The 14,627-nt window shown below is 37.7% G+C and overlaps 1 protein-coding gene across 3 annotated transcripts in view; it reads left to right on the top strand.

Annotated features, from left to right (window-relative positions):
* The window catches only part of ABCC8 (ATP binding cassette subfamily C member 8), a 187,996-nt gene that overhangs the window by 78,457 nt on the left and 94,912 nt on the right, over positions 1-14,627 (top strand). For all 3 annotated transcript variants that reach the window (XM_063437920.1, XM_063437919.1, XM_063437918.1), the window contains exons 6-8: positions 833-1,021; positions 7,496-7,660; positions 14,253-14,408. In XM_063437920.1, coding sequence (XP_063293990.1) covers positions 833-1,021; positions 7,496-7,660; positions 14,253-14,408 — 510 coding nt within the window. The remainder of the gene's footprint in view (positions 1-832; positions 1,022-7,495; positions 7,661-14,252; positions 14,409-14,627) is intronic.

Here is a 14,627-nt window from a genome sequence, read left to right as displayed (position 1 = left end):
GGCTGTTCCAGGTATCTACTACCCTTTAATGTAAATGTTAACCTTTGCTACATCCACTGGAAGGCTGTTCCAGGTATCTTCTACCATTTCTGTATCACCATTAGCCTTTAATACTTCCATTCAGAGACTATTCCAGGTATCTGCTACCCTTCCTACTTCACTCCGAGCTTAAAATGGTTTCACAGAAAAGTTAGAGATATAAATACAACTTCTTTATAGCAGAACTCCTCAGTCTTCCATTCTCTAACTTTAAACCATGACATCTCATTCTCTGGATTTATGTAATATCTTAATTTATATGGAGGCTTTCATCATATCCCCCTCTGTAATGTCTCTTCCAAGACTCATAGATTGAAGCCTTTACTGGTGTAAAAGAAGAAGACATACTTAGTTGTTAGTTTGGTTTCTGCCCACAAAAGATGTTTTAGGGGAACTCTCCATTTATCTACCAACATAACGCATCACTTTGTTACTGTGCCTTCAACTGGCAAGGTCTTGTGTGCATGATAAATCTCTATAGAGACACTATGGTTATGAAAAGGCACAAATTGTGGGAATGCTGTGGTCTTTGCTGAAGGCAATATGATGTTCCTATCTCACCTGCTGTGTGCTTTAAAGTGTGCTGAATTGTTTGCCAACCCATCTCTTTGTAGAGTTGACCTGATCAATAGTAACATGATAGAATGTATCCTTGAAGTTACATTTTTATAGCTATTACATTTACCCAAGAGTTTCCCTATGTGTCGACTGCTCCCAGAACCCTCTGCTAATTAGCATGCATGCTAGAACAATGCAAATATTCCGCTAAGATCAATTTCCGTTCTTCTTACAGAGTAAAACATCCCCATGTCCTGCAGGGTCCAGGTCTATCTGGTGTGCTCTGGGCCATGCTTTTGGGAGACCTCTGATTCTTAGCAGTATTTTCCGTATCCTGGCAGATATTTTGGGCTTTGCTGGTCCTCTCTGCATTTCTGGGATTGTCCACCACCTCAGCCTGGAAAATAAAACTTTCCATACACGGGTAAGTGGATGCTTTCTGCTCAGTTTCACTGTGAACATGTAATCAATGAACAAAAGAGGTTTGAAGGAAAACTATTTTATTAAATAATAACAAATCTCCTGCCAAGCCAGACTAATACGTCCTTGGCCTTTATCGTCCAGCTGTCGTTGTGAGAGGATCCTGGGAAAACCGGGCCATAAAGACATTTGGATGGCCAAGGCCAGAACTCTGCAGAGATTAGGTTGATTATAGTTCATGAAACTTATTGAATTACAGTGATAACTTTCCAAGAGTCCAGAAGACATCAGCTGACATGTTTATAAGTTTTCAACAGAGAAAACCACCACTTACCTCCATTTCTAAACAGGTCATTGTGGGGGGGTGTCTGTGACACTAGTGGCTAGTGCTTAAATGTGTCAATACTTAAACTGTCATGTTTTAAGTTTTTTCTATATTATATTTACATATCACTAAATTTAACAAATATTTATATTTTTATGTGAGAAAAATAAAGTTGTGTAGAATCCTAAACTTGTTTGTCCTGCAACTGTGTGCCTTTGTCTTAGCTTCTTGCCAAATTTTGTTGCAAACTCTGTCCTCTGCTCCTGGCAGTCAGCATAAAGAGAGCATATAGAGAAGAGAAGAAATGAAACCATGTTTCTAATTCAGAAAGGCAAGAAGTAGTGTACCTGGGGGAGTGATGCACTGTTAGTACACCAAATTAATGTCTAAGTCTACAAAGAGAGGTCGATCAGACAAAGTATTCTACTAATAAAATAATAAAATTTTATTGCCACATATAATTACAGAGAAAACCAAAAGTGCTAATGTACATACAAAAGAAATACGTAAGTCTAAAAATAGGTGCTAAAAGAACCGTTACTTATGATAAGAGTAGCCTAAATACTATAGAGACAAAATATTGCAATAGCACAGACTAAAATAGTCAGTTTAGCACTGCGTATGAAATCTGCTGGTAAAGATATACAAAAAGATTTCTTTATATCAATTCCCACAGACTGTCTCTGCTGGTATAACCTCCCTCACTGCATATGGAGGGATCCGAGTAATCTAATTAGTGCGAGGGGTACTAGATAACTGTATGAAAGAACACTAGAATAAGTGTACTAAAAAGATGCAGGTGCACCAATCTATTCTTAGTTGCAATCTAGCGCCACTCAGCAAGCATAGCCTTCTAAGCCCAATAGGTACCTAGTAGGGCTATGAAAGAACTATCGGTATAAATGAACTGACTATTTTAGTCTGTGCTATTGCAATATTTTGTCTCTATAGTATTTAGGCTACTCTTATCATAAGTAACGGTTCTTTTAGCACCTATTTTTAAACTCACGTATTTCTCTTGTATGTACATTAGCACTTTTGGTTTTCTCTGTAATTATATGTGGCAATAAAATTTAATTATTTTATTAGTAGAATACTTTGTCTGATCGACCTCTCTTTGTAGACTTAGACATTCATTTGGTGTACTTACAGTGCATCACTCCCCCAGGTACACTACTTCTTGCCTTTCTATGTTATATTTGGGGTTACCCCCCATTCTTTCAGTGTATCTGATTTGGCTCTATTTGTTTCTCCTTTCACTCATGTTTCTAATGCTCTTCTTTATTTGATTGTGCCTTGTCCGAACTGTCATTGTGCTGTCATTTGCTAAATCTGTAATATACATTTAAAAGAAAACAGAGCATTAAACAAAAGAGGTTAACATAGGTTAGGTCATTTCAATATTTTATTACATAACGTAATTTTCAGAGAAGTTAATTTAATATTTCTGGATAAGCTTTTCAAATTATTTCATATTTCTGATCAATTTTTTTTAATGATTTGATACTTTGAAAAATATTTTAATAGTTTTTTATTTTTTATTATATTTATATAGGATATATTTTTGATATTTCAATATTTTGGGAAAATATATTTTAAACGTTTATCCAAAACTATTCAATCATTTGAAATACTTATCTGAAAATATTAAATCAAGGTCAATATCAGCTGCTCTGAGTATTTACCTTTTGGGTTCCTAATTCTGTTTGTGAAAGGGAGACTTCACACACTGTACATCTGCTTATTTAATCTGTTGTTAATGTTGTGTTTCTTTGACAATTAGTGTTTATTAGACCTAATTACAAGAATGCAGAAACACTGCAAGTAGGACAAACAAATAGAATGGTACAAAGACAGGAAAAAATAAATACGTAATTACTACTTTATAAAATGCTGTGTTTCTATAACCCTATACAGACCATGGGAAGGTTATGATTTAAGAGTTCTCCTGTCCTTGTTTTCCAGCATATTGTCAATTCTGTTCAAAAACTACTCTCTCCGACGAAATGACATCTTCCCGACTCCCTGAAATAGGGGTAGCAACTAATTGAGGACCTCCCAGAGGACTCTGACATGAGCTAGGGAACCCCGCACAATGCCATACTACTCGGGACTGACGTACCCCCCCCCCCCTTTCCTCCCCATTATTTTCCAGCTAACTCTCTACCTTCTCTCTTATTCTGAGTTCAGTTACCTTTTTCTCGTTTTCACCTTCACCATATCACAATATTAGCCACAAAGTTTTACATAATGTACGACATCACACGCTACAGCATAGAGAGATAAATAATAACAGCAAAGAGTGCATCGCCCTGGTGAATACAGAGCACGCCCTATTGAAGGGGGTAACCACGGGAACAACCTAGTTACATAAGGCACCCCTACCATACTGTACCAATGGAGAAGGTTGTCAAAGAGACGAACACACAGGACGAGTGGCTTAATACAGTTTAGCATATACTCTGGTATTATATCTTCTATTAAGATTTATAACTGGAAAAAACCTTGACGGGTAACTAGACAAGCCTACCACTACTGTTAAGCTGCATATGTTAGGAGTTGTCAATTGTTTTACAGTGTTTCAATATATCACAATTTTTTAGGCTTTTGCATAAGCCATGTTGCCTATGTTATTTAACTATCCTTGTCAAGATGAATAAATCAAGCAATTAAAAAAAAAAAAAAAAAACTACTACACTGATCACATAATGCAAGGACTAACCAGGGATTATTTCTCTGACAAGCTCTATATTGCTCTTTGGCAATAATGATGTGAACATAACAAAAAAAAAAACTTTTGCAATAATTATATCATTAATAACAGTCTGAAGGTGAAACTCAAGTGCTCAGTTACAGGCATTTTTCCATATGATGATTATTGTAATATACTATTATATAGAATCTATATAATTTGATGTTTTATTTTTGTTAATTGTTCCCAGAAATATTATTTGCTGCTATCACAGTCCCAAATGCAAATCTGTAGCTTGCAATGTAGATAATCTACAATAAGATCCCAAGTATTTCCCAGCTTCCTATTACATATCTCCAGCCTTCGAGGGACGTGTCGCCGGCATTGTGCCTGGTTACAGTTTTCCCCAATGTCAGTTGATCTAAATAAGGGGACATATGGTCCCAGAGCTCAGTCACCGTAAGAGACTAAATCTAAAGTAGATCTTTATATGTTATCTGCAAGGCAACAATATAATTTATTTACTATAATATCTTTACTTCCAGATATTATAGATGTGGCAAGACTCGGCCTCTTTGTATTGTCATTGACACTCTTGAAAGTGACAGCTTCCTCTAGATAGGAGGAAAATTATCATTTCCCAATGTCCATTTTATTTAATACTAAGCTGCTGTAGTGATCTGAGCAGTTATATCCTATTCTCTCCATCATTTCTTACTGTATGGATGTGGTGTATGCCAAACCTAGTGGACAGACAGGTAAAGCTCACTTATCCCAGTCTCAAAGTATTTTATTTCTTACTTTGGATATTCTCAATGGCCACATGAACCTAAACTGTACATTTTCTCTCATAAATTTCTGTTAGAAAGTCTGTACTGTAACAACTTGCATTTGGGGTGTTGTGAATTGTGGGGTGAAAGAGGTCATAGCGAGAGCAAGAGACAGAGATTTAACAGGGGACACGGGTGGGGGATCTAAGACAATAATTGGAACCCAGATGGGGATTAGGTGAAGAATGGAAGAACAAAAGCAGGGGTGTAGGACAATAATAGAAACCCGGATGGGGATGATGAGAAGAATGGAAGAACCAGAGCGGTGTTGTAGGACTATACTGTGCATAAAGGAAATGAGGAGGATGAAAAGAATGAGGAACTCAGCTGAAAAAGATGGAAGACCAAGATGGAAATTTGTAAAAGAATAATGGCTGTCTGTCAGGATTACTGTATGATCCAGCACGTAGAACTGTATAGCACTAATGACAAATAAGTAACGTATTACCGGTCCTTAGAATGGCCGGATTTAACGTACATAGAATAGTCAAAATATTAGCCGAGGTCAGGGAACACAGAAAGGGACGCAGCGATGAGGAAAGCCAAGAGTCAGGATACCAGAATATAGAGAAGTCAAAAAACAAACCAAAGTCAAAAACTAGTGGAAAACTATAATCAGGAACGCGCTCTCGGACAACCACATGAGAAACCAAGTTTTTATACCCATTCTCCCTTTCCCATTGGTCAGACCGGCATTTTGGCTCCAAAATGTGCCTGTGTGGTAAACACGCGCGCGCACCCGCGGTCACGTGCGCACCCGTGGTCACGTGCGTGCGCGCAGGGTTATTTCTGCCTGTGGATGTGCAGCGGCCGGCGCCAGACTGTATGCTGAGACAGTCAGGAGTGCAAGCTTCCGGCCGCTGAGCACCAGGTTCAGATGGATATGTGACACTGTCTTATGGAGAGACAGAGGAAAATGTTGGAGGTATAGAGAAACTGTTGAAGATACGAGAGAGCTGTGGTGGAATTAAGCTGAAAAAGTCTAAGGGGATTGGAGAGTAGAGAAAGGAACGGGGGTTAATGGGGGGATGGGAGAGCAGTAATAATTTTAATGTCCTGGTTTTCATGAATGTTAGGTTGTATGTAGACTTGTGCACAAATTCATTTCAGCTGGTACGAATTAACCCAATTAATTTGATACATTCAGTATTTACCTGTGGAAACTTGTTCATTGATTAATACTCCACAGGTAAATCTTGGGCAGATCGATATGTTTGACTTTAGATTAAAAGGAGTTTAATTAATTTGTACCAACTGAAAAGAAATGATGTTCAAATATAGTGGTGTGTGCCCTTCAAAAATAATTTTTCAGTAATAAAATTCACACAGTTAGGCAGGAAGTACCCTTAATATAAGATGTATACGCCGTCAGCATTTAGTATGAAGAATCCAGCTCCCACTGTGATTTGTGACGCGCTACGGAATTATGTCCAATATCGCCATTGATTTTATAAAGAATGTAATTAGGAAGTTTATCACTGACAGAGCCATTGTCTATTAGCGACTTTATTAGTGTGATCCATAACATTATTATTGCATCAGAATGTGAGTGATGACCTTTCCAGCTGTCAGACGGCTTCTTTGAATTATTTATCTGTTGAATAAGGAACACTGAATGCAAATGGCTTGTATAATATGACGATAAGAATGTAATGTGTCTGAGGAGATCTTGTATATGTGTGTAATTAGATTTATATTGATAAAGAGTATGTATATACACACGCTACACATATATTATCTAGAATTTAATGTCTCAGCAATCAGTAGTCTGAGTCTTCTATTTTATAAATAGCTGTGACTATTTCACTGATGCTGGTTCTTGTATGCTTTTATACAATCTATATTCTCTCATTTTTGCAATACATAACAATGCTTCAGTCTTGCCATGCATGGATGGTGGTTCAATGGATGGATCAATGAATGATGAATGGATAGATGGGTCAGTGGATGGATATATGGATGGGTGGGTAATTGGATGTAAAGGTGAATGGATGGATGACTGGATGGATCAATAGATGATGAATGGATAGATGGGTCACTGGATGGATATATGTATGGGTGGGTCATTGGATGGAAAGGTGAATGGATGGATGGGTTAACAGATGAGTGGATGGATGCATTGTTGGAAGGATGGAAATATGGATGGTTGAATGGATGGATCGATGGATCAGTGGATGGGTGGGTAGATTCATGAATGGATGGGTTGATGGATGGTTCAATGGATGAGTGCATGGATGGATGGATGGGTCAGTGGATGAATGGATGGGTAGATGGATGGATGGGTCAGTGGATGGATGGATGGGTCAGTGGATAGATGGATGGATGGATGGGTCAATGGATGGATTGATAGATTTATGAATGGATGGATAGGTTGACGGATGAATGGATAGATTAATGGATGAATGTTTGGATAGATTAATGGATTGGTGGGTGGCTGGATGGGTAGATAGATGGATGTTTGGATTGATCAATAGGTGTTATTTGTTGCATGTGTTTGTTTCCTGTAATTCCAAGTTTATACCAATAGGACATTTCAGTTAATATAAAGCAGAGAACAAAGATCCATGGAATTCCAAATGTGTATAATAATACAATTATCAAACTGTTTTCTTTTTTGACCTTCTTTTACAGGCTGTTTTTTTTGGTGTTCACTTCATTTCATCCCAAGAATTCCTTGCCAATGCCTACGTCCTTGCTGTCCTCTTGTTTTTTGCCCTCTTGTTGCAAAGAACATTTCTTCAAGCTTCCTATTATGTTGCCATTGAAACAGGAATCAATTTGCGAGGAGCAATACAGGTAAGAGAAAATCAACCTGTCTGTTTAGCTTTCCTCTGTTCTTTTCTCAACCACCTGCCTTTATTTGTACGCTGGCGAGAAAGTGAGCGTATTGCATTTACAGAGCAATTTATTACATATTGTGAACCCTTAAAAATTATATTTAAAATGTTTGCTTTCATCCACAAAAGAAAAGAAAAAAATAGTTCAAATACTGTATATTTCTTGGTGTTGTATTACATTTTTTTTTTTTTTTAATTTATCACTCTGTATTCATAGCACCTGCTATGTTAGTTATGTTCTATAAATCCTGCTGAGTTTTGGAACACCGTGTGTCAACTGTGGAGACCTTATCTTCAAAGTTGAACATTTATATCCATCTGTCAACAACCCTTCTCGGCACTGAGCTCACAGCTTCTCAGCAAGATATAGTGTTGAAAAAAACGCACACATAGGTTTATTTGCTAAGTAATAAAAACACAGGAACATACAGGAATTAGGAAGTCCGGATTAATGCATTTCACACCATACAATGTCTCTTGGTTCCATAGTTTTCCTGATTTTTTTTCAATAATCACAAGAATTTTGGAGAAATAAGAAGTGAATTTTAGGACAAAGTGGTTGAATTTAACAAATTCTCCAATCACATAATTTCCAAAATTTCTATATTTTTTTTACAAGTCGAGAAAAATACAAAATTGAATACTCTGTCTACAATTTAGACTCAAGCTAAAAAAAAACAAAACAAAAAAACTTTTTTGTATCAAAAGACAATTATATTGCTTCCTGTGTATAATAAACCTTGCTAAAGCTAAGTGTAATTTTGATAACCTTTTACATATGCGTTTGCTGGAAAGGCATGAAACCATTATTAGAAGGATCTGGAGTGAGTCGGCAAAATAACATCCCGTATGTGTTTCCTATCTTAACCCCTTGATTCTAAACCCCATCCCAAAAACCTGTGCACTCTTTAGAAACGACTCTTGTCCAATGCCCTTGAATAAAGTTGGGATTTAATATTCCTAAGACCATTGTAGATGTTCAGATAGGTTCATTGTGTGTATAATATAGAGTGTTTTCATCAATAGACTTTGATGGTACTTCAACATTCTTTAGGAGACTGCATTAGCCTGTCAATTAAGACACTGTAATCATGTCCATTGCTTTATATAAATTCCCACAAGAAATTTCCAATGCGGAACACTTGACATTGCTTTTCTCTACTTGAAAAAGGCTTATGTTGCCAAACACAACTGTTTTATTTGTTGAGAATCGATGGTTCCCACGGAGAATAGAGCCCCACGATTCTGTTTGTTGAGTGTTCAAGTATTGACTTCAAATCAATATGGAATCATAACATCAGGTTAAAGTGGAGCCATCACAAATGATGAAAACGTGTTTGCTATAGTGGAAGATATTTTTTATTCAGATCAAACTCTGCCTTTTCAACAAAGCTCATGAAGAACAAGTTCTACAGAAACGAATGCTTGTTTCACTTGTTATACACATGGTTGACAATAATATTTAAACCAGCATAAATACATCATTAGTCCACACAATAATGGCAGACACAATAATATTTATTTTAATTCTGGCAAATGCTGTGGTGTTTATTTTTTATAAGAGGGGCATACAAAACATTCATACTTATCCATAACAAACGTATCCATAACAAACAACGTAATTTTTTTTTTGTAATACTCATTCCTTAACCAGTCAGTGTTTTAGGTCCTGACTGCCCTATTTAAAAAAACAAAACAAAAAAACAAACAAACAACAAAAACAATAAACATTCATCCTGGATACATTACCACTAAGGATGACTTAGCCCCTGTTTAACCCAAACACCATGAACAATTAGAAAGGTAATAAATAACTAATTAAAAAAGAAAGGGGGAGGGAGGTTGGGGGTCTACACACCGCAGTACATCGTTATCTTCACTTCTTCAAGACTTCCATGCTCAATTTTTATAATTATTTTTCCACTGTCCTGGCTCACTTTAAAGATCCAACAACCCCAACATGGCGTCTCTACATGGCAGCTGTTCGGACTTCGACGACGGAATGTCGGATGAAACGGAGGGGGAGTACTTACCAGTACCACAGAGGCAATCGCCGGCACGACAGGTACCCCCGCCGCCCACAGAGACTTCCACGCGGGTCACGATGGAAGCAATCAGCAAGCTAATGGCGGACCACCACCAGAAAATTTCAACAGAGGTGGCCACAATTCGTGACGACCTGCGCGGACTGTCAAGCAGACTGGGAGTCGTAGAACGTACTTCCAACACCCAGGCAGACCAAATCAAAGAGCTGCAGCGGGCGGTCATAGAGCTTAAACAACACAGTCTCCTCACGGAACGCAAGCTTAACGCCCAGGAAGATAAGCGGCGCCAGAACAACTTGAAAATCAGGGGAGTAGCTGTGGGCATTACAGAAGCTGAACTACCACACTTTACCAGGCGGCTTCTAACGGCACTCCTGACCCCCAAAACGGCCAAAGCGACCCAACTAACGGGCATATTTCGCTTGCCGAAACCAGCCAAGGCACCAACTACAGCCACTGGAGACCTGGTGCTCCAATTCTTAAACCGCAGAGACAAAGCTGCAGTAATAGCAGCCACCAGAGGTCAGCCAACCTATCACTTCGAGGAGATGGAACTCTCCTTTTATGCGGACCTCTTTGAGGTGGAGGAGGTCGCTGAGACCATTCACCTCCTTACTGCGCACACATCAACTGCAGTACCGATGGGGCCCAGCCAACACACTGCTTGTCGCCAAAGGGGACGTAACACATGTGATACACGACCTACATGAAGCTGCAGCAGCACTAAGAGGCCTAGATCTCCCCTCGGACTCCCTCAGACAAGAGGCACCTACTTACTCTCGAGGCCTAGACCCCGTACATGCAGCGGTATTCCAGCCCAGACAGAGAGCCGCGGAGACCTATGCAGCGGCCACATCTTGAATCTTTTACCGCACGGGACTCGCCAACACCAGGCATGGGCTGAACGGCCCGCCACGTTGCCCTCCAAAAATACTTCAGACCTGGACTGGAACGAACTCTTGCTAAAGGGACATACCTGGTATCCGACATCTCACTCAGGCCAAAGGCGGACTAAGCCTCCACTCCAGCACGGTCCCTAACTGACAAAGATGGGTATGCCGCGAAACGCTCCTCACACTTACAGCCTATCCATTCTATAGGACTTAACCAGAGATTAATTACTGTTGTTTTTAACGTTATAGATTTCATTTATATTTGGTTAACCACTGGCAGTCTACCCCTAATTGCATGTAATTAATACCATTTCAGCCTACCCTAGCAACGCTAGACCACCACGGTAATCAGTGGAGTGCAAATAATGCATGCAAACGGTCTATACTATTATTGTAGGCGAACATTAGGAGCCAACGGTCTATACACACACTATGTGCAAATATTTTATACACCTGCTCTGTGCAACCGATATATTCAATTATGTTATGCAGACATCCTACGCAATCGTTATAAGTAAATATTATGTGCACACGGTCAAAGCGATTACTACATGCAAATATCTTAAGCGACTGGTACAAGCAAATGTTTTAGGCAAACATTCTATCCAATCGTTATAGGCAACTATTGTGTGCACATGGTCTGAGCAATAACTATATGTAAATATCTTATGCAACCGTCCTATGCAACAGATATAGGCAACTACTTTCAGCAAACATTCTATGCAATCGTTCTATGCAACTAATATGTGCAACCGTTCTATACAATCGTTGTATGCAAACGTTCTGTGCAATTATTCTCCACAAATGTTACCTGAAAATGCGATAAGCATTTATGCATACAAGCATCTATGTAAAGGTTATGTAAATGTTAGGGATACATATGCAGGCCTGCCCGAATAGCGGGTAACTGAACATCCAATTTTTACACACCAACAGGTATAGCTGGGAAAAGCTAAATGAGCTATCACAAAGCATATAAACAAGCGACTACGAGGTAACTCATCTGGCTTGTAACCTGGCATATAGACCTACCTACACGAGTACAGCCATCCTAACATGGTAAAGCACAACTCGGTTTTTAATTTCTTCGTCTGCATTTACTTTTACTATTAACCTTAAAAATGCAGGTTCTAACGTACTCTTGACCACCGGACAAAAATAAAACGTACACGTCCCTGGATTTCGGCAGCATGTTTAGCTTGTGACACCACGACTATATTGGGATGGTGAAAATAGCGTAGAGAGGAATTACTTGTTCTATTTACATTCATTTTTACTCTACAGTTCTAATGGTATGGTCTAGCTTGAACAGTATATATAAAGTATGACTTCACAGTGAAAATGTAAAATTAGTCCAATATACCAGGAATGGAGGCGAATATGACTTAGAGACCTTCTCCTTACTTGTCAAATTCACTTACTAGTAGCATTTACTCTGCTATACTCACGCTAGACGAACGGCTAGCAAATGCTTGGATTGGATGTTATTTTAATCATGCCATATTAATGCTCCCATATGTCGACTAAATTGTTAACTTCTATACGCATCTAGACTAATGCACTGACAACTTGCATGTTTTTTATTACCTCGCTATGTTTAAGCTTTCTGCGAAAAGCTAGTTCTCTGTTTATAAAAAAAAAGTGCAGTACATCTTGACAAAGCTTGTATTCAACACTGCACGTCTAAAATAAAGAATTAAAAAAATAAAATAAAGATCCAACCAATTTCTAAGTATCCTTAAGTCCATGCAGGGCTTCTACATTCTGCTTAAATACTTCTCTGCCCAGACCTGCTTCTGGATGATATGCAGTAATGTGACTGGGTAATTTGAAGGTATACATTTTTATTATCATTTTATATATATATATATATATATATTTTTTTTTTTTTTTTTTTTTGATGCATTACCTAAAATAAAGTAAAAAGAGGGATTTAATTTTACCCCCATAGTTTAGCTTTAAACATAAGATTTGTCTGTACCATGTAAACTATTTCACTGATGAAGCAATTGTTAGACCTGCAGTAACATCAAAATCCCCCATTCATTACAAGCCATTATAAATGTTGACAGACACGAACGGGATGGTTTTCAAGGCTGCCCTGATTTATATGGACATGGGAACTTGTGCAGAGTGCTTGAAACAATAAAAAGGTAGCTGTCTAAACTAGTAAAATATAGCAATATTATGCCATTACGTAAGTGAAGTGTAAAACACTAAATTACACCAACTAGTACAGACAATAATAAAAATGAAAAAAACATTCTTAAACAAGGAGAAGGGAGCAGACTAATAAATGAGAATTTCACAATTATTTTACCCCTCATATTTTTAAGGTAATAAAATGACTCTCCGCAAATAGATCACACGTCAAAATACAAATTGATTAGAATACAGAACAATAACATGTACAAAAAAGTATATTATATTCTTAAGGTAAATAGTAGTTTGTTAATCAGAATAAATTAACATTATTGAATTGTATGCTACCGTACAATCATTTAATCCTAAGTAACATAATGCAACACACCACCTAAAATTTTAATTTAGATAAAGATATCACTACCATGAATCTAATATAGTGTATTATTAAAAGGTTGAGTAATATATAAACTATTCAAAGTAGATCTTTATTGTAAAGGTAGCCATCGAGATGTCTAGAATGGGTGTGTGGTTTCTCCAAACCCTAACACCTTGGCTGAGTTTGGTAGGTCTTGGCTAAAACACTATGTTCTAAAGGAATCTTGCGTCTAGTCTAGAACACTTTGTTATAGAGGAATCTTGGGTCATCTATGAATACTGTGTTCTGAAGGAATCTCGGGTCTTGGCTAGAACACTTTGTTCTAGAAGAATCTTAGGTCTTGGCTACAGGACTTTGTTCTAAAATATTCACTGACCGCACAGCACCTCCATGTCCGTCATCAGATCTTCAGGCAATAGCTGTGGATGCCAGATACCTAGAATGTTGGCTACTGGCTGCACTGCTACTTCGACCAGTGTCTTCCAGCAGGATGACACAAGAATAGGTGCCAGGATTACACGTATCTTCCCAGGCCTGTGTGTTTTCCTATCCATCATTCCATTAACTTCCTCAACTCCTAGTTCTAATCCTACCCTTAACACACTAAAGGAGGATTTCAAGATGTGTGTCAGCTTTGGCAAGCAATTCGATTCATTCGTGTCATCATTCGTTTTTCATTCATCTTGTCACTGCACCATATTGCCCACTCTTTATTTAATCAAATCAACTTGCTACGGAAAATTTAGATGAATCACGATTCAACCAAAAGCCATGTAGCTTCTCTAATTGTGTCTTCTTGATGTGTTTTTTTTTCAACCCCTAATATTGAGGAGATTTTCTTAAAATGTAACCCCTTAGAACCCTGGGATTAGGTAAATCCCTTTATATAATGACATGGCTGCCAATCTATAACGTGTCCAATTGACAAAAAATTTTAATCAGGAGAACATGAATTACTATTAGGAGTGTCTCAGCAAATATATAAAGTTACAATGAGGATTTTTTTTGCTTTATTTGTGGGTGAATGTGGAGACTATTTTTGTAATACTTATGTTTCCTGTAGTGTTAAATTTTTTTCATGTTTTTTTCTAGACAAAAATATACAACAAAATTATGCATCTTTCCACTTCCAACATGTCTATGGGAGAAATGACTTCCGGACAGATCTGTAACCTTGTAGCAATAGACACCAATCAACTCATGTGGTTTTTCTTCCTATGTCCAAATCTTTGGGCAATGCCTGTACAGGTAAGAATAAATTGATTGTTATATTAATATGATATAAGATTTCTTTAAATGTGTTTTTTTTTTTTTTTATTAAAAAGCCAGCAATCTTTATTGTATAAAAATATTATGAATTTTCCAAACAGGCACTACCAATCCAATTAAAATTCATCTGGAGAGAATCTATTCTAACCATTTTATAAATGATTACAGTGTGTATAACATTCATTTTATATAATAAAA

Source organism: Pelobates fuscus, chromosome 12, assembly GCF_036172605.1.
Source record: "Pelobates fuscus isolate aPelFus1 chromosome 12, aPelFus1.pri, whole genome shotgun sequence".
Lineage (NCBI taxonomy): Eukaryota > Metazoa > Chordata > Amphibia > Anura > Pelobatidae > Pelobates > Pelobates fuscus.
The sequence above is the reverse complement of the archived record's forward strand: the minus strand, read 5'-3'. Positions and strand labels throughout refer to the sequence as shown.